Source organism: Lissotriton vulgaris, chromosome 8, assembly GCF_964263255.1.
Source record: "Lissotriton vulgaris chromosome 8, aLisVul1.2, whole genome shotgun sequence".
Classification (NCBI taxonomy): Eukaryota; Metazoa; Chordata; class Amphibia; order Caudata; family Salamandridae; genus Lissotriton; species Lissotriton vulgaris.
This window is the reverse complement of record NC_141696.1, coordinates 822645687-822666928: the sequence shown is the minus strand read 5'-3', so window position 1 is coordinate 822666928 and position 21242 is coordinate 822645687. Positions and strand designations below refer to the sequence as shown.

At 47.9% G+C, this 21242-nt stretch overlaps 1 protein-coding gene across 1 annotated transcript in view; it reads left to right on the top strand.

Moving 5' to 3' along the window:
* PDCL3 (phosducin like 3) overlaps positions 1 to 21242 on the top strand; it is a 91327-nt gene that overhangs the window by 38509 nt on the left and 31576 nt on the right. Inside the window, exon 5 of the mRNA XM_086934720.1 lies at positions 10695 to 10903. Coding sequence (XP_086790846.1) covers positions 10695 to 10903 — 209 coding nt within the window. The remainder of the gene's footprint in view (positions 1 to 10694; positions 10904 to 21242) is intronic.

Here is a 21242-nt window from a genome sequence, read left to right as displayed (position 1 = left end):
CCCAAAGTTTCATGGCGATCGGATGAATGGTGTAGTAATGCATAAAGGACAAACACACAGACAGACATACTTTCGTCTATATATATATATATATATATATATATATATATATATATATATATACCAGACTTTTTCTAAATGATGCCTCAGAGAATTAATATCTATATTTATAAAACAATTTCGCCAGATATTTTTCAGGTTGCAATTTTTTGGGTCAAATTTTATTTTTTTATTAAATGTATACTTTATTACACCTTCAAGTCACATACACAGCCAGCATCGCCTACAACCCGGATGCCGGCGGCATCAAAAAGGTCACCCTCCAATCCCTGGGTAAAGGTAAGTTACACAGCCGTAAAGACCAACAGCCCGAGGCCCTGGCGGCGAAACTGCAGGTGTGGAACAAGTGTGCAGAGGCAATAGTTCATAGCAGCTACATGTGGATGATCACAACATATAAGCAGGACGCACACCCTACAACGCCAACAAAATCCGATCCAGGTGCAGCTAGGCGTGCCAGATTGGCGGGATCGAAATAGCCACCCGGGAAGTACTGCGTGTATACCCAGAGTCGAGGGCATCACCAACGGGGACCCAGGGAAAGGTGTATAAAGGGGAGGAGACCCCCCAGACAGTAACAAACCCACCCACCCCGAAAGAAGAACAAGCCAGACTACCTAAATCCGTGTCCACCACCCACCTCCCACTCTGCACCACAACCCTGGACCCCTCAGCTGGGCTAAGGGAGATAAGCAAATGCCCACTAGGGCGGGATAACGCTCTGGGAAGGGGACAGCGGTCGCCACAAACCAGAACAGCCGTCACAAGCAACCCCCAACACAAAACACCACAAAAATCAGGCACGACTCACCACACTGTCACAACATTAAGGCCTTCAACTGACACACTCCTCATCCATAGCTGACGCAGCCCCCTCCTCCTGTAGCACATCCAGCTCCACACTCTCTGGATCCGACTCACCATCCTCTTTCGAACTTTGAAACGCCCTAAACAAACCCCAAAAGTTTTTGGGTCTACTCATCGGAGGTAGGAGGTCACTATACACCTCCGATTGCGTGCAACAGTAAAGCAAGTCTGTTTCCCATCGTTTTTTAGTAGGGACTGGCCCCCTCATCCAGCACAGAGCTATCAGCCGCTTTGCTGTCAGTAATGCCATGTCCGCAAGTCGCCGCATAGCCACAGGAAGAGGTTTTGAAAAACCGAGTAAGGCGAGCGCCGGGTTAGGCAAGATCGCCTCACCAAGGATAGCGCTGAGGTCCGCAAAGACCTCTACCCAGTACTTATGTATGGCAGGACAAGTCCAGGCCATATGGAGAAAGTCTGCTGTGTGAAAGTGGCATCGCTCACACTCCGCCGACTCCCTAAGGCCATACCTGTGCAACCTCTCGGGCGTGTAGTAGACACGCTGTAGGAATTTAAAATGCACCAGGCGGTGCCTACCGTTGAGCGAGATTTTCCTAGTATTAGTCGCACAATAACGCCACATGTCGTCTGAGATGGGAGATTGGAGGTCAGCCTGCCAGGCCAGGCGGGCCTTGGAGGGGGGATATTGCCGTTGTCTATCACCCAGTGACCTAAGAGCTGTGATCAGTTTGCGAGATGAGGGGGTTTTGATGACATAGGTGAGTTCCGGCATTTCCGGCGGTTCAGCTAGGTCCGGGCCTAAAACGGCGAGGGCCGCTCTACGAACCCTGTGGTATTGAAAACTATGAAGCAGCGTTGCCCCGGGACAGGATTGAAGGACCTGCTGCAACGTTTTCAGAGTGCCCTTTGAGAAGAGATCTCCCATGGTAACAATGCCTAGGTCACGTAGCGCCTTCAGGACGCCCTTCTCCGTCAGTGGAGCCAACCAGGCCGCCCATTCTACACGGAGCAAAGGTGAATATAGCAGCGTGCACTCACGGGAGCCAATCAGTGCGTGCCAAGCATGATTCGTGGCAGCTATGGAGTCCAGATTGCCGACCCTTCTATCAGGTGGATAACATACTGTCGCCGGAAGCGGGACGGGGTCTGCGAAGAGTCGCTCCAGTTTCACATGAGGGATACCTGGATCCCCATGAATCCACGTATGTAGATGTGCACCCTGAGCAAGCCTATAGTATCGCTCCAGGTCTGGAGCCCCAAGGCCTCCCTGTTCGTACGGAAGGGTGAGCGTCTGCCACTGCACCCGCGGCTGTTTGCCCCCCCACGCCAGGCGGACAAGTGTCTGGGTAAGTTGCCGGAAAAAGGCTTTGGAAAGGACTACTGGTATATTCACGAATAGGAAAAGGAACCTGGGGAGCACCATCATTTTCATGAGTGCAATCCTGCCCATAAGGGAAAGCGGGAGCCTGGACCATACTTCGACATCATCCACCAGTTTGGAGTAGGCAACTCCATAATTCTCGCGTATCAGGACCTCCGGGTCCGTATAAATGCGTATCCCTAAGTAGCGGATAGAGTCCGTGGTCCATTGCAGGGGGTACTCCGAGTCGAAAGGGAGCGTCACCGGCGTCAGGGGCAACGCCACTGACTTATTCCAGTTGACGCGGAGGCCCGAAAGAGCCCCGAACCTCACCACCTCCCGCAGAACCGCAGAGAGGTTAGTCTCCGGGTCCCGGACATATAGCAGAGTGTCATCCGCATATGTTGAGATACCGATCTGGTACGTCGGAAAGTTTATCCCTTCAAACCGATGGTACTCTCGTATAGCGCAGGCGAGAGGTTCCGCTACCATGGCATACAGCAACGGAGAGAGGGGGCAACCCTGACGCGTGCCCCTCCCAATCTCAATGGGAGCAGTGACCAGGTTACCTATCTTTAGCCTCGCAGTAGGTTTGTAGTATAGGGCTCCCAACATTTGTAGAAACGGTTCCCCTAGGCCGAACTTACGAAGGACCCTCAGCATGAACGACCACTCGACAGAATCGAAGGCCTTCTCCATGTCCAAGAAGATGGCCACAGCTTTGTTTTCGTGTTTGACATGCTGGATCGTGCCTAGGACCGTGCGGATATTATAAGTGAGATTGCGTGAGGGAACAAACCCAGCCTGCTCCGGAGCAACTAGGTCCGGGACCAGCAACGCCAAACGAGTCGCAAGCACCTTAGCATACAGTTTCGCGTCCACATTTATCAGCGACAGCGGTCGGTAGGAGCCACACTGATTAAGGGGTTTGCCAGGTTTCGGGATGGTAATAAGCAACGCCTCTCTCATGGATTTCGACATGCTGCCCTGTTGGCAAATGTCATCGAACAGGAGCATCAAGTACGGGACCAGTTGTTCCTGAAAGGCCTTGTAGAAGGACACCGTGAGACCATCCGCTCCAGGAGCGCTACCAGATCTCATGCCCCCCAGCGCTTCCGTTACCTCCTCCTTCTGAATGGGGGCCATAAGGAACTCCCTCTGCCAGTCGGCCAGGAAGGGCAGTTGAATGTAACTCAAATAGTCGTCGATTTCGTCCTCGAGGTGTGCATCCCTCGAGGAGTAGAGGGCAGTGTAGTAGGCATGAAATTCCGCCAAGATATCCTGCTCCTCCGTAACCACTGCCCCAGCAGCTGTCACCAACTCCTCGATAACCAATGGGGGCCTACTGTTGCGCATAAGTTTAGCTAGGAGTGCACCAGGCCGCTCCCGTTCCCCATACACGCGCGCCGTCGCGTATTTGCCCATGTGTTTAATTTCCCTGTCCGCTTCCTCCTGAAATTCGTCTAGCAAGGACTTAAGTTTGACCGTATCAGCTGCGTCCCCCGAGTTCACCGCCTGACTATCCAGATCAGCGAGCTGCGTCTCGAGCAACTGCAGGCGTCTCCTGATAGCTTTGAGCACCCCAGAATGCTTCGCCATAGTCATTCCTCTTATGTAAACCTTAAATGCGTCCCAGAGAACTTGTACGCTGTCCACGGAGCCCACATTGGTTGCGAAATAGGCCTCTATGTCTTCGGCGAGTTCCCCTCTGAAAACCTCATCCAAGAGGGAGTACGGGGGGAACCTCCACGTGAAGGGGGGAATCCTCCTGGGAGGAGCCACCAGCAACAAGAGCAAGGGCGAGTGATCAGACAGCGTGCGCGGGAGAACTGTGCAACCCTTAACCATATCTAGCAAAGAGCGGGAAACAAACCAATAATCTATGCGTGTATGAATGTTGTGATAGGCTGAGTAGTGAGTGTACCCACCCCGCCCGAGTGCCTATGCCGCCACACATCAAGTAAATCAAGTTTCACACATTCCGACAAAAGGAGGGACGCGGAAGCTGCAGGGGACCTAGGGGGGCCCGCAGATCTGTCAAGGTCCGGGTTCAGCACCAAGTTAAAATCCCCCCCCCCACAGCATTCTAGAGCCCACAAACTGCCTGCAGCTGTCAGCAAGCGAAGAATAGAACTCCGGGGTATCGTAGTTGGGGCCATACACATTCACCAGCAGGAGATCATGATCCTTTCCAACACAACGTGCAACCACAAACCTCCCTTCCGGGTCTACCGCCACCCGGGTCAGCGACAGTCGGGATTTGGGATTAGCCCATATGAGCACCCCCCTAGCATGTGTTGTGAACCCCGCAGCGACACAAGCGGGGCCAAGGCCCCTCACTTGCAACATAGGGCTGGAAAGCGGCAGATGTGTTTCCTGCAGTAAAGCAAGGTCAATGTGATGGCGTTGCAAATAGGCTAAGACCTTCCTGAGTTTGCGGAAATCGTTAAGCCCCCTCACGTTCCAGGACAGCAATCGCAGAGAGCCCAGGGAGCTCTCCGCACTCAGTGATTCAGCAGTCGACATGGCAGTTTAGAAAGTAAAATGTCGCAGAGCAGATAGTGTGGCAGACACAGTGCAGTAGTCGGCAAAAACAAACCCCCCACCCGACGAACCCTGAACCCCAAACAGCATGGTAGCAGCAATACACAAACACAGCTAACAACCACCCACCCACAGCCGACCAACCCCAACCCGGTCAGACAGAGCATAGCACTACCCACCCTGAGCCCACCCGAAACACCCCACTACAAACCCAGGACCCCCTAGAGGGTCGGAAAGCCGAAAGCGCAGGGGCAGAGGTTCTGGCCAGACCACAATACTCTCCAACAAGGGCCAGATACAGTCGTTGCTCCCAGCCCCACCCCCAGTGCGTTCGGCACCCCACGTAAGCCCCAGCAGCAGAACAAGCAGAGTGGTGAATAAACAGTCCCCACGTGCCACCGGGAGCACCCCCCCGATAACAGAAGGGAAGCAACAAAAGGTCGAGCCCCAAGTCGTGGCACCACCACGAGCCAGGCAGTTCAGGAGTCACAACCAAAATGTTATGGTGGCCAAGGAGAGACACATCGAGAACTGGAATGCAATACATACAGTCGCGGTGAAGTAGCCAAGCCAAGCTACACAGCCAGGGACAGGTCAGCCCTGACCCTCCAAAGATACAGCTTCCTCATCCTCCGTACGCTGATCCCTCGGGCTGTTGCGCTGTTCTTTGGCCCATTCCTTAAGCGATTTTTTTCAGATCAGCCGGGTCGGTGAAAAAATGCGAATGTCCTTGTTTATTGATCCAGAGTCTCGCCGGGTATAGCATGGCGTAGTCGAGCCCCATGTCTCTCATCTGTTTCTTGTAGGGGGCGAATCGCTTCCGCTCCTCCTGCACCCTAGCAGTGAAGTCAGGATAGAGGGAGATGTTCATTCCTTCAAACTGCAAGTCCCCCTTCTCCCTCGCCAGACGGAGGGCCAGGTCGCGGTCCCTGTAGTTCAAAAGTTTTGCAATGATTGGTCTCGGAGGGAGGCCAGGCTGCGGTTTGGGACCGAGGGTGCGATGGGCCCTCTCAACAATAAACATGGGGGAGAAGACGTCCTCCCCTAGGAGCTTGTGAAGCAACTTCTCGACGAACAGTTCCATCTTTCCGGTGTTGGTGGATTCCGCAACCCCCGTTATGCGGACGTTGGAGCACCGTGAACGCGCTTCCAGGTCCTCCGTCTTGTCCTGTATGACTTGGAGGAGGCGGCCGAATTGCTTACGGTCCTTATCCCACTCCGTTTGGGCCGCCTCCGTCAGCCTACGCTCCGCCATGTCCAAACGTTCCGCATGTTTGTCCACCCTCTCGGACATCCTGTCCATACGGAATGACAAGGCGTCGATTTTCGAGCCGATCGCTGACATGCTGTCCTGCAAGCCTTTCTCCATGGCGCCGAGCATTTCACGAATGTCCGCACAGAGCGAGCCTTCCGCCGCCTGTGATGATGTTTCCGGAGGAGCACCCTCCGCGCCCTTCGGCCTCCGTTGCTCAAACGTGAGCTTCGGCTGATTTCTGTCCCCTTTCCCCATGGCAGAGCTCACAGAATATGTGCCAAGCAAGGAGCAAGAGGCGGCTCGATGTAGGGGGAGAGCCGGGGGGAGCGAACTCCGCGAAGCAGTCCGGTGCGCCGCAAGGAATGGAGGTCAAAGATGGCGGCCGCGAGCCGCGTGGCACAGACTAGTCCAGGGGGAGAAATCCAAACTCCAGACTCGGTGCAGGTCACACCGCAGGGTGTCGAGAAACGCCAGTACACACCAAAGCACACAGCCCAACACCAGTGTCTCTCCAGTCCTCAGGCCGATCAGAGCAGCGGCGGAGCCCGCCAACCGGCAGCCGTAGGGCGCAACTTCCCGCGGTCCGGTCCGTAGGCCACTCCGGGGAGCCCCAGGTCTCCACCCAGGAGTTGCAGCAAACACACACGAGGCAGAGGGGTAACAGTGAGCCAGCACTGGCGAGGATTGGTCCAGAATCAGCACAGGGTAGAAGGCAGTCCGGCAGATCGGTGCCACACAGCAACCTCACGCCGCACGTAGTGTTACGTAGGGCGGGCAGCCCCCAAGGATAGTCCGCGGATTGCGGCCTGGTCCGCAACTCCAAACTCCGCCGATCCGCTGATCGATGCCACCACCGATTTCGATCAGGAAAGGTGCCCCCAGCAGCCCTAGGGGTCGTAGAAGCAAAATCCGCCCTCGCTGAGGACAGTGAGGCGCCAAAAAGGATCAATTTGACGAATATTAAAGGGGCTCAGGCGAGGAGCTCAGCTCTCACACGTCTTGCATGGACGCCAGCAAGCTCCGCCTTGGGTCAAATTTTATTTTGAAAGTAAACAATCACCAGTTATGATTTAAGGATTCTGCATGTGTTTGTATATAATTAAAGAGCATAATGGGAGCCTTTTTCGTGGTCTCAAAATATTATATTTTGTCCTCATCTACATGTAGTTTTTTATGTTGAGACACTATCAGTAATGCAAACTGAGCGCAAGTTTGAATAATTTGTACACCTAGCTAAAACGTTTGCCTTAGTGGCCTCTTGCTCAAATCCATGCTGTGGCATTTCACACTGCAAACAAAGGATTAGTGCTGCAGGGGGTTTGATGTCCTTGGTCCAAGTCCCTGGTGATAGGAGTTCCGTGCCCTGCACCCACATAGTTTATCCTCCGGCTGACAGGGTTGTGGTCAGAGACTTAGCAAAAGGTTCTTGATTTGCTTTTATGGGGAAGCTATTTGTTTGGACATCAGGTGGGAGAAGTGATTCAAAGAATGAAGGACCTTTGAATCAATTGAATTGGAGAGTAGACCGCATAAAAGCCAAACTTTAAGTGGAGACAAACCTCATTTTATTGACCTTAAAATTACAGAAAATAAAGTAGACCTGTAGACATACCCAAGCATGACTTGTAGTTGCTTCACCTTCTGAGTTAACCAGACATTCTTTGTGGGAAACTGTGATTGAAACACCCTGCAGTCTACATAGCAATTGGCCTTAACCCCTATGAAATATTTCCTTTCCTTTAAATCTCTACTTAGCTGTTTAAAAAACTCCTCTATTGAGGCTAAACTGTTGGCCAAGGCGTTGGCGAACCGTCTCCTCCCGTATGTAGCCGATCTAGTTCACCCAGATCAGGCGGGCTTTATGCCACGCAGAGCGACGCGACACAATATTCGCCGGGCGCAGACAGCCGTAGACGCGATGAGGGCCACGGGAGAGCGGGTGGCCCTGCTCTTGGCAGATATAGACAGGGCCTTCGACTCGGTGAGTTGGACCTACTTGTTCGCGCTCCTGCCTCATCTTAATTTAGGCCTGGTGTTTATCTCCTATATCAAACTTTTATATACTGACATCACGGCGTCTGTGCGTGTCTCTGGAGCGATCTCGCAGAGGTTTGCCATCGGCCAGGGGACCCGTCAGGGTTGCCCGCTGTCCCCATATTTATTTGCATTGATCATGAAGCCTCTCGCCTCTTGGGTGAGCATTGATGCGCAGCTGCGGGGTTTTGTATGGGAGGGGGGCCTTACCGATAGAATCGCCCTCTATGCGGACGACGTCCTCTTTTTCCTCACTGACCTAAATATATCGGGCCCCCGAGTGTTGGAGATAATGCGTATCTTTGGTGAAGTATCGGGCCTTTACCTTAACCCGCGTAAGTCCACCCTGTGGGTGCTGGGTGACGGGGCGGGAGCGGGCTCATGGGCGGCAGCCTTGCGAGCGGCGGCCGGGGGCATATTGTACCTTGGAGTGTTCTTGTCCGAGTCCGCGACGGTCTCGTGGGAGCGTAACGTGCTGCCGGTGTGGGAGAGGGTCCAAACGGACTTTAAAACATGGTCTCGAATGCCCCTTACCATCTATGGCAGGTCGGCGATCTTTAAAATGGTCGCCCTTCCGCACCTCCTCTATCAATTGCAGAACCATCCGCACCCAATCGCACCCCGATGGTTCCGGCAGGTCAATTCCGTCTTGGGCCGCTTCTTGTGGGCAGGGGGTGCCGCTAGAGTGGCGCTGCGCACGTGCTTTATATCCACGTATTGTGGTGGCCTAGCCACATCGGACATCCTCTCATACTACCAGGCCTCTCATCTGTTGGTCTTAAACGAATGGTGGTATGGAGATGGAGGTGACCCGGCATATGCTCTGGAGCGCTCACTGATGGGAAATAACACGGTACATACCATCCTGTACTCGGCTGGGCTCAGGAGGCGGCTGCCGTCAGCCACGCAAGTGGTATTTGCAGTTTGGAGACAAGCACTTCGTCAGATGGGCTGGTGGGGAAGGTTGATGGCAGAGACCCCATTGTGGCAGAATGGACGACTCCCCGCGCTGGCCTCGCTGACGGGGTTTGGCGGATGGGACTCTATAGGGATTTCCTCGCTTGGAGACGTTATGTCCGGTGTGATGCTTAAGTCATTTCAGGACCTGCGGGACGAGTTCCGCATGCTCAAAACTCAATTCTTCAGATATCTACAATTTCGTCACGCATTGGCGCCTAGCTTAATTGGGTTGGAGTCGCTGCCGGAGTTCAGCCCAGTGGAAGCTAAGGTTTTCATGGGCGATCTCGGGGGAAAAAAAGGTGTCCCGCATCTATCAGACGCTGGTCACTCACTGTTCCTCCTCCCTGCTCCCACTGAAGGACGCCTGGGAAAAGGACGTAGGGCCCCTGGATGAAGATGACTGGAGGGAGGCACTAGAGTCCCCACGTGGGGCGGCTATTGCAGTACGACTCAGACTAATCCAATTTAAATATTTACACAGGGCCTACTATACACGAGAGAGACTGTGGAGAGCGGGCCTGATCGGGTCCCCTGAGTGCCTGCGTTGTAGAGCTGAGATAGGTTCCCTGATACATAGTATGTGGTCGTGTGCTGGCTTGACAAGGTTCTGGAATGGTGTATGGAGTTATTTGTCGGAAGTGCTGGGCTGGGATCTCCCCCGCACTCATTGTCTGGGTCTCCTTCATGTGTTAGAGGGGGTAGGTGGAAACATTTACAAACGTCATCTCTTGCTTTTGGGCCTAGTGGTGGCCAAGCGGGACTTGGCACGAGCGTGGAAGAATGAGCGAGCCCCCCCACTGAGTGCGTGGAAGGCAGGACTGGATTATTTTATGGGGTTGGAGCGCCCAGTGTTCGAGGCCAGAGGTTGCCCCCAAAAACATTATAAAATCTGGAAACGGTGGGCAGATTACAGAGGTTTGAATCTAGATCCCCCAGCAGAACCTGACGACGATCTGGATTAGGGTGATGAACGCCAGGCCTAGAGTGACGCATGGCGCCTGGCATACGGATAGCACTTACAGGAGGCTTAGCATGTTCGCGTGTACAGGGCTAGGGAGGGATAAGGGGTGGGTAGTGAGGTTACTGGGTGGCTGTGGGAGGTGGGGGGGTTGGGCGAAATGTTTCTTTTATTGATTGGGCTACAATGATATATATGTGTTGATAAATTGCAGTGACCTCCTGATTGTGGAGAACGGTATACCTGCTTTTACCTGATCAATCATTAAAATTTGTTGTGAAAAAAAAACTCCTCTATCTACAACCCTACAAAACTGCTTTGCTGCAGGCAGCGGTTGCCAGTCTATGACTTTTACAGTTGGGTTAATGGAAAAGCCTTGTGGTTGTACAAGGTCCGAGCGTCAGCTAGAACCGCTGCTTTCATTTCACGGTGCTCTGTGGGGTGAGCCAAGTGTATTCTTGGGAAAGATTAGAATATATGAAGGAGGGATTGCATCTGGTGAGTCAGTTACTGAGGTAGTGGGGGTCGAAGAAACCAGCATGGCCCCTGATAGATGGAGAAGCATCAAAGAAAGCACAATTTTGTAATTGTAACAACATAACCAGCCTATTGCCATCCTATTCATAATGTTACGTGCATTGTGCACATTCGATTTTACCTGGGTGGTGTGTTTACCATTGCATTTTTGGTTCCATCAGAATCCCCCTCTGCGCCCTCATAAACCAGCATTTGAGCAGACTGGCGAGGAAGTTCCCAGCAGTCAAGTTCGTCAAAGCTATTTCTACCACCTGCATTCCCAATTACCCTGACCGGAACCTACCCACCATCTTCGTGTACCTTGAAGGCGCCATCCGGGCACAGTTTATCGGCCCCCTCGTGTTTGGCGGCATGAATTTGACATACGATGGTAAGGCGGTATTTACTTTCATTTTCTTCTCCGATAGGAGCTACACTTAATGAGCAGTTGATTTTTTCTGAGCTGAATCCCATGTTTGTTGCCCTGTGTTTTCACTAGGCCCAGACTTGAAGTATTCTATAGAAGTTAGAACAGGTTCAAATGCAGTCATCTCATTTCACCAATATCAGCAATCTTTCATCCTCATGCATGTTACAAGAAGTAACATCACATGGCCTTTGACCTCTAGTGACTAGCCAGTTTACGTTTTTAAAGCCATCTATTGACAACATTAGGTTCTAACATTGAAAGAAACAGTCACTGATACTAAGTACAAACCACCAGATACAATAATGTTCAACACACATACTTCTAAACGATGTGTAATATTAGGCCCTCAGTCCCAGGGTCATGACATTTCCGATGTGGTAGGACAGCACCTGCAGCTACTGATACTGCAAGGTGTAGAAATAGCCGGTTGCAACATTACCGTTCCATTACAAGCTGTCCCCTGATGAATATAAAATTACAGATGAAATCTGTACCAATGCATATGGTTCCCACATTCCTGGCTGTTTTCCAGAGCCAAATTCTGCCGGATTTACTTCTGATACGGAAATATCACATGAGGGATTAATGCACTTCGTGGAATCCTGATTCGGCTGGTGACTTAAGCCCGCCTTACAGTTCCGAAGTCACAGTTCTGCAAATGTATTTGTTTCTGTGATAAACTGCTTAATTGAAGACCAACCGCAAATTTCACTCTGTCAGTACCTGCAAACACTGAGTGACTCACTGATGCTTGCTTTACATTTGGACTCACTACACAAGATGTTGCTTAGATGCTTCATGTTGCTTAGACCCACCACTCACTTTTGAAAGTGCAAAATTAACCTCAACCTTCCAGAGGGTGCTTCAATAAGCGCTGCCATGGAGTTGTCTGCAACTTGACAAGGAACAGTGAACACGTGTTTCAGCATAAGTTAGAAACTTTTCTGATAGCCTTGCCTTTAAATGCCTCAAGACCCCTAATGTTAGTTGTAACTCTGCCAAAGGATTCAACATGTGGGCATTGGGGATTAATAGCTTTTATGGAACTTGCAGGGTAAATCGAGTCTATTTGTGGGCAAAATCTAATGAATCTTGTTCTACAGTGAGCCTACTGCTTTTCCTATAGCAGTCACAGTCCAAGTACTGCTAAAACTATTTGTTGGTATGCCGCTTTTATTATATATCCACTGTGATCAAAGTAGCACGTCAGAAAAAGCTGTGATCTTCACGCCTGTGTGCAGATTTTGGTAACAGATTTTTGGCAGAGAAAACCATACTCTTCAAAGTTAAAATTATTTTATCATCTCTGTTACCGATTGTATGTAGAGAAACCTTTCAGGCCTCTTTACTGACGCTTACCAAAAATGTGAGTAAAGGAAAAACAAAAGTACCTTGTTCTTGGGTAGGAAATAAGTACTTAATATCCCAAGCACCAGTCCAAACCTAGCCATGTAGTTAGTAACCAGACACTTCTAAAATCCAATGGTTTCTTAGTGGCTCATGTGAAATATGGGCTTAAGATATAGAGTTGTCCACAACTGAAACATTTTTGTAATACACCAAAGCCTTATGCTTTTCATTTTGTAATTTGTTTCAGAGTCTTTTGCATCTCTAAAACTTAACCAGAAATGGACACTAATTTAAAATCATGACCGACAACAAAGCAATCTTAAATCAAGGATCCAGATGAGATGTTAAATTGGAATGTTTTACCCCTCGCCCCTTACTTCTGCAAGTTGGAGTTAAATCTTGATGGGAGTAATTTTAATCATATACATCATTTACAATATTTTTTGTTTATAGACAATGGGTATCACTTTATGTAATATTTGCATTCTCTGAAGCTACAAAATCGCCTGCATGTACATATGTGTCACCTAAAACTACCTCTTTAGAGCAAGCGACAGCAGAGGTTTAGTCCCGTTTTGTGCATCTGACTGATGATCTCACTAATATGACCATATTATTACGACAGTGGTTGAAAACGTAGAGGTGTGAATCTGTTAATCCATGTACCAAATATTGGGAGCATATGGTCCATTTTGGGAAAAACACCTTTTTATATTTATCTTAAAGAGAAAGCAAACTTAAATATATTGTTCATTGTAAAAGCTTTGTAAATCTATATTCCATGTTCTTCTTTGTATAATCATTCTTCCCCACAACCATTATTGCAAGACTTGCAGAAAGCACTACATAAAACAAGTTAGTCTTTATGCAACAATTATTAGTCATATCTAATTTATTACCTGATAGCCTATAGTGACGTTTTACGCCTAGTGTCACCCTTTCGTGTTGTCACAAGCTCAAACTTCTTGTTTGACAATTCCAGGGTGTTTCCTATTGAGACCTTTTTCAGTGTCTTCAATGTGTGCCTGTGCCCTCATGAATCCAGAAATAACTAGCTGCTGGTGGCACAACTTTTATCCCCAGGCAGACTGGAGCCCTTGAGTATAGGAATATGCTTTCAGAGAGTGTACAGGCCTACATTATTCAGCAAAAATCGCAGGATCTACTCTGAAAAGTTTCTCCTGTGAGTCAGGACCTCTGCCTCGAAGCTTTGTGGTTCTGCATATGTTTCTGGGGCTTTACTTTAAAACTTGTAGATTGGTGTATTTGAGGCAGGTTGAACCCTTCCATTGCATTTTAGTAGACTGGGTCATGAAGGAGCCCTCTCCACCACCATCCACTCCATTTTTTTGTCCTATTCTGGAGCTAGTCGAGTCTGATGGTCATGAAATAGCAGTGCATTTTGGTCTTTGTGCCATGAGCCCTTCTTTTGAAGTGTAGCCACTACCATAATTTTCTGTTCTATTGGGGTTCTACCGCCAGTCCTCCACTCTGCCTGTAAACATCAGTGTCACATTGGAGTGTCAGACCAATTGAGAATACCCATCTGAATGCAGACCGTGTAAACAGAACCATGCCTCACAAACCTGGATGAGAAAACCTGAAAAACAGCCTAGTGAAAATAGAGGTAAAATAATGCATTGAAATCTACCATAATTATGCAAAAATACCAACTAATTGAAAAGGGCAAAAACCCAAAAGTTAAGAAGGATATATTTTCATGTCATGAAAAAAGCTGCTGAAAAAACAATGATTTGAAAAGCTTTAACAAAGGGAAGTCACTAAAATAGTATGTTAGTGCCTAGTGTTATGGATGCCACTGCAAAATGGTGTTAAACGTGTTTGTTTACAGGGCTCACGTCCTAATTTTTGTTCTGGAAATTTAGAATGTAAGCAAGAAAAGAGCAGTTTATGAATTTGAGGTATATTCTCTGCTGAAGAAATACATGTTTTCTTCTGTTAGGCGTGTTGTGAAAGTACAACTCAAATACTGTTTCAGGGAGAAATCTAACTTTGCCAAAAATGCGGGATCCCCCTAGCAAATTGTAGGAAATTAAACTAAAATGAAGTAGTCCACACTTGGAAGACTCACATTTCTGTAGATTTTTTTTGATCGTGTTTTTTAGTCAACTCTCTTACTTCAAAGTTCCTAAAACACAGAAACTCATCATCATAAACTTTATTTCGATCACCAGGTTTAAAAGTACAACATTCATAAATGTGTTACAGAAAAATACATACAACATTAAAATGGGAATAAATCCCACATAAAATACAACAAAGTGAGCTGGCAGGCAATCCCATGAAAGATTGAAATAACATTCATTGTAGCAGCAAGTTCTACCAGAAGGACCACATCTGAAAAAGGAACAGACAATTCATTCTTGCAAGCTGTAGAGGGATCAGTAAAGTGCAACAGCAGTTTAAATAAAATGGTCTCTGTGCTAAAAAAAAGTAGACTTGCTATTATTCCAGCATATCTTCATCAGTGTCAATCGGAAAATAAAGCAATACCCAGATCATTATCTCTGTTCTATTTAGCCACTGGGGAGCTGGATTACAGGGGCAACTCAACTTTATACTCCAGTGCAGCAGTTAATCAATTACCTTGAATACACTTACATCGCCTGATCCAAACTGGCATCAAGTATTTAGTTACAGAGAAGACCATTACTCTACTACTATCATCAATAAGGATCCTAAAGGCTTGAAGATCACGCCCAATACCCATGTTCCAGCATACGGGAATTATCCACTTGCACATAGGCTGTAGTAAAGTGGACAAAACAAATAAGATGTGGATCAGTAATTCTGGCCCTCCTTAACTTATGAGACAAAGATCACCATCTAAACCATCCACTGCCCATTTCTGCAAAACCTTTATTGGAAGGGTGCTATACCTGAGGGCAAGGTTTAATATCTTTAAATTCCATTGCAAGTGATCCCTCGCACCCAGTCAGTTTCTGCAGCTGTGAACTCTCAATAAATTCCTTTTAGCCTAGCTACTCTGGGGATACCCAATGGTTCTCCAACCTCAATCTCCCTAGTAATGCCCCAAAAGAATCTGAGGAACTTGTGTTCAATCTTTAACAAAGTACTGATACTAGCACCCCCACCCCCAACATCTCTGCCCTGTAGATGACAGCACCCAAAGGCCTTAATAATATAGGTTTCTATGGCTGGTGCCACCCTCCTGGATATTGGCTGTCTATGAATCTTGACAATGTTTGCTGTCTGCTGGATTAATAATGTGTGTGTTTTTTTATCAAGTTGAGGGGCCCTATTTAGGTTAGAGGATAGTCTTACACCTAAATAGTCAAAGTTGTAATCCAGATCAGTGGAACTGTTACCCACATACATGTTTCTCTTGTTGGTCTTAGGTTTAGCATGACAGAAAATCATAAACTTGGTCATGGAGCTTTTTAGCTCAAACCCCGCTCAACACAAAAAGCATTGAAGGTATTTAACAGCTGTTGTAGCTCCTGGGGTGACTTTGAAACCTAGAAGGTGTCGTCTGCATATAGGAGGGCAGGTACCCTCCTGCCTTCAACTTTTGGCGCATCACAACCGTCCATGTTAAGGTAATCCACCACCTTGTTAAAGTACTGTGAAATTAGGTTGGAGCAAGAACACATCCCTCCTGCCTGACTTCATAGTTGACCCAAATGGGCTCAGTTAGTTGCCCATTTTCTCCCCATCTAACTTGGGCAACATTTTCTGAGTGTAACCGCACTAGAATATCTAATAGGTTTGCAGGAATGCCCAGTACTTCAAGGACTCTCTAAAGTTCACCCCTAGCAACCAAATCAAAGGCGGTACGTAAATCAACAAAGGCAACATACAGTTTGCCCCTTTGATTACTGCAGCTTTCCAAAAGATCCAGATCAACTGCAAGACCTGGTCGTTAGTGCTGACATTACTTCGGCAACCCTTTTGGAAGTCTGACAACACTTCATTCTTCTGGATCCAATCCTGTAGGTGAACAAGCACCTGTTTATAGAATATCCTTTGAAGAGAGTCGATCAAACTAATGGGCCTGTTATACCTGTGGTTACTCTGATGCCCCTTGTTAAAGATTGGGATAATCTATTTTCCAGGATCAGGGGATCTCCATACCATAAAGAATTGCATTATATAAAAGGTTGATGTATTGCACCCACCTTTCTGGGTTAGCCTAATACAGGTTGCTAGGCAGCCTATCAGACCCGGGCCCTAGACACAAGAAAAGAATTGATGACTACTAGGGTTCCACCAAGTCCAAATTCTAGATAATCTTGTGTGGGCATTTTGAACTTTTATCTCCCTACGGGTTCTGGCCGATTCTTGGGCCAATATCCTTGGGTCCCGGGCTGTAGGAAGCTGCGGCGGCCATTTTGGGTAGGGCTAGTCGCCACTACATAAACAGAGGTCACAGGGCAGTCCCTTGATTGCTGATTCATTACCCCCGAGGCTTTAGCCGGGTGGTTGCTTACTCTTACTCTCCTGCAGTTATTTCTGTGATTTTCCCTTTGTGTCCGCTCCCCCCCTCACCACATTAATGCTAGGACTCCAGCCGAGCATTTTGCTCGCAATTTCGTTTTTTTTTTGGTTCTGGACTCAATTACATTTTTAAATACCTGTCACTGCACTCTGCCTTGTGTGGACATTTTTAACTTTTATCTCCCTACGTGTGCTGGCCGATTCTTGGGCCAATATCCTCGGGTCCCGGGCTGTGGGAAGCTGCGGCGGCCATTTTGGGTAGGGCTAGTTGCCACTATATAAACATTCGGCTATGACTCCACGCAGCGGATGCGCTCAGCGGATACGCCTTCTGCGCGCCGGAGTCAAGCCAGAGTCCAGCCCGTCTGCGCCCGTCCGTGACCGGACGAGGCTCGGGGCTGGACCCCTTGCCCTCCCTGATAGTGACTGTATAAATAGGGGTAGTATTCTCTACACCAAACAACAACTACTATCTCTGTGTCCCACATTCAATGATAGCTGCCGCCACAACCTACGAGCGGACACTCCTTCTCTACAGTGTGAGATCTGTGCCTTTACTGCACACCCCCCGAACATCGAAAAACAAGAAACAGCCAAAATAAAGCTGACATTGCTCAACTGCAGATCTATGAAAAAGCATAAACAGGAGATACATGATCTGCTCACAGAGGAGGGCCCTGACGTCCTTTTTCTGACTGAAACATGGTTAGATGACACATCGGCGCCCGAAACCCTTGAAGCTATTCCCCCAGGCTACAGTCTGCTCAGAATTGACAGAATTCGCCAGAGAGGTGGGGGGTTAGCGCTGATATATAAAGGGCACTTACAATGTACTTTAGAGAAAGCCACCCTATCTAACAGTGAGTGTGGTTTTTTCACGATAAAAGTTTGCCCTAAAAATACCATCAATGGATTCCTCATATATCGTCTTCCCGGGGGGGGGGCACACAGTTCTGTGACCATCTGACAGAACTGATAACTCAACCTGCACTCCGTTATAAAAAATTACTCGTTTTGGGTGACTTAAACCTCCATTTTGAAGACCATGACTGTGGGGAGGCACAGGCGGTGGTTGAAGCTCTGAAATCTCTAATGCTCAACTTACAATCATTGTCCCCATCGCATCAATTAGGGCATCTCTTGGACCCTGTTTTTGCTAATTGGGATGGTATTAAGGTCTCCACTCAGATTAGAATCACTTGGTCTGACCATTACATTATTCCCTTTGTGGTAAATGGTACTCCTCAGGAAATCAGGAATACTAAGCCCAACTCCCACAAACGTAGAAATTGGAAAAACTTTAGCCTAGATTCTTTTAATCTTGCCCTGCTAAAGGAACCCCCTCCCCGTGGTGACTCCCTTCTGAAAGCATGGCATGACTATGAGAGTTGGATGTCTAAAGCTCTGGATACAGTAGCGCCTTGGACACTGAAACCCCCCGTAAGAAATACTAAAACCGCTCCTTGGTTCTCCAAGGAGGTCAAAGCGAAATGTAAAAAGCTTGAACGCTCCTGAAGAAAAAACTATGATTCAGAAAGCAAGCTTAATTACATAGCAGAACAAAAAAAATATCATAAACTCCTGAGAGCTACTAAAGGCAATTATCTCAGGGAAAGAATAGAACTGGCAGACAACCTCACCAAAGAACTCTTCTCGGTATATAAAGAACTTACGGTAACCACTAGACTAGAGGCCCAGGACATCTACTCCAATGAGGTATGTGACTCTATTGCAGACTACTTTGTAAGCAAAGTTGAAAAAATACACACCACCTTTACGAGTGGCACTGATCCACCGTTTGATCATGGTGCGACAGTGGATATTTCAGACAATAAACCTTGCCTGTCGTGTTTTAAAGTCCCTGACAGACAAGACCTGCTTAGCATCGCTAATAGCATTCAGTCCGGCTCACCCATGGACGTCATCCCTCCGAAACGTTGTAAGGGAATTTTAGAAAGCACTATTGATCATATTGGTCATATGATAACTTTATCCTTCCAAGAGTGCCATGTGCTGGATGCATGGAAAATGGCCCAAGTCATTCCATTAAAAAAGAAACCCAATGTGCAAATTTCCCAGTTTCAGAATCTCTGCCCTATCTCCCTCCTCCCCTTCTGTATGAAAGTGGTGGAGAAGATAGCCAACATTCAACTCATGAAACATCTTGAAGATGAGTCTCTCCTTCACTCCACACAGTCAGGGTTCAGAGCCTGTTACTCTACTGAGTCAGCCCTTCTCTTCTCTACAGAATGTCTGAGGCAAATGGCGGATGAGGGGCAGACAGCAGCGTTGGTACTTCTAGATCTTAGTGCAGCTTTTGACACCGTGCTGCACACAACGCTGCTGTCTCGCCTCTCGGATATGAGAGTGGTAGGATCTGCCTTTGAATGGATTAAATATTTTCTTGAAAACAGGAGTTTTCAAATGCATTGTCCTCCATTCAAATCCTCCCCCAGGAAGCTGAGACATGGGGTTACACAGGGCTCCAGTTTGAGCCCTACTTTGTTCAATCTCTATATGGAACCCCTGGCCCACATTGTGAAATCTTTCGGAGTGGATATTGTCACGTATGCTGACGATACCCAACTCATGATTAAACTCACGCACAATCAGGAAGATGCCACCAATTTCTCCAACTGCCTTCTGTCAGTAGCAGGTTGGATGAATAACAACTGCCTACGCCTTAATGGCGACAAGACGGAGCTTTTAGTCATCGTTAAATCCTTTTGTGACTGGTAACCTGAGTGGTGGCCAACTGAACTGGGCGCAATTCCTTCTCCATCGGAATCAGTCAGGAACCTCGGAGTTATGCGTGATGCTGATCTCTCTTTTAAACACCAGGTCAGCAAAGTCACGGGTAGATGCTACAGCATACTCAAAACTCTTCGCAAAATCCTCTACCTTCTTCCCATCAACGCTAGGAGAAGCCTCATCCACGCATTAATCACACCTCATCTTGACTACGGTAATGCCCTGCTCTTAGGTTTAAGTAAGAAAGGCTTACACCAACTGCAGTGTGTACAAAACGCTGCTGCATGCCTGGTTCTCAATCTGCCCCGCAGAGCATCTGGGAAGTTGGCTCTGTCAAGACTTCACTGGCTCCCCATCAGGGAGCATATTAAGTTCAAAGCGCTTTGCTTTGCCCACCGCATTGCCCAAGGAAAGGGCCCAAGATACCTGCAAAAGCTCCTTACCGTCCATCGCCCCATCCGGAACCTGAGATCGGCCGGAGCAATGCTGTTTAAACTCACTCGCATTCGCAAGGCCAGGATGGGAGGCCGTTCCTTTAGGTTTTTGGCAAGTAAACACTGGAACAAACTGCCCATAGATCTTCGTATGGAGCCCTCAGAAACAAGATTCCGTTCAAAACTTAAAACCTATCTTTTCCCTGTCAACTACAGTGTTTCTAGCTTAATTTTCCCCCTCCTTCCGGTCTTCTGCCTTCTAGGGTCTTACAGCAATTTATAGCGCGGGGACACAATGTTTTAGTGTAACCAGGCGCTCTAGAAATGGCTATATCATTATTATTATTATTATTATTATTATTATTATTATTATTTAATTCGGACACAATCAATGGAGCTTTGCCATCCTGCCCCAAGGAACTATTACATAAATATAGCCTACTAAAATGGGCTACCCACTGCTGTGGTTGGACACAGTATTCCAGTTTCGTCTTGGGACCATTGACTCCTACAGAGGCTATTCTCCAAAAGGATTTATTGACCTTGGCTATCAATGCTTCGTGCATATTGTCTCACAAAGTGCTCTCCCAGACCTGTTTTGCCTGGGTCAGTTCCCTCCTATAACGTGTCCTACACCTCACAAATTGAGACCATGACCAAACATAGTATCATGCAAAATGCCTCTAGAAAGTATTTTGGATCCACCCTAAAGACTTGTCTCACAAAAAACTTCTTGATAAACTATTAGTTGTCTAGACTCTGCTTCATCAACATTGTTTCCTCACCAATCCCAACAATTCCCACCACTTCTGCTCTTCTCATACTTTGTAGTCTACAACATCATACTCTCTGGCTGTCCACCCCGTCCATAAATGATGGGGCGGGCTGGACTGTGGGACCTGTTTCTTGTCCTCTGCCAAACAAAGAACACTGATTGTGCAACAGTTCTTCCATCAGCTTTGTTGTTCCACCTGAGTGTCTGTCTTTTTTTCTGGGTAAGAGTCTTTTTATTTCAGTGGTGCCGTTGTGCCACCCCAATGACTTGTTTGTGCTATAGAAATACATTTGATAATATAACAGTTCATCGATAAGGTTAGGGTCTTTTTTGTGTGACCATCAACAAATGTTCTCTAACTAGAAGAATTCAATTGGCTTTTTGAATTGCTGTATATTGACATATATGTAGAACTATCCACTTGAGATTCTCACTTGAATCAATTGGCAACTCTCCGGAGATCATCATTGAAGGAACTGAGAGTGGTTTCCGAAACTCTACAGGAGATCGA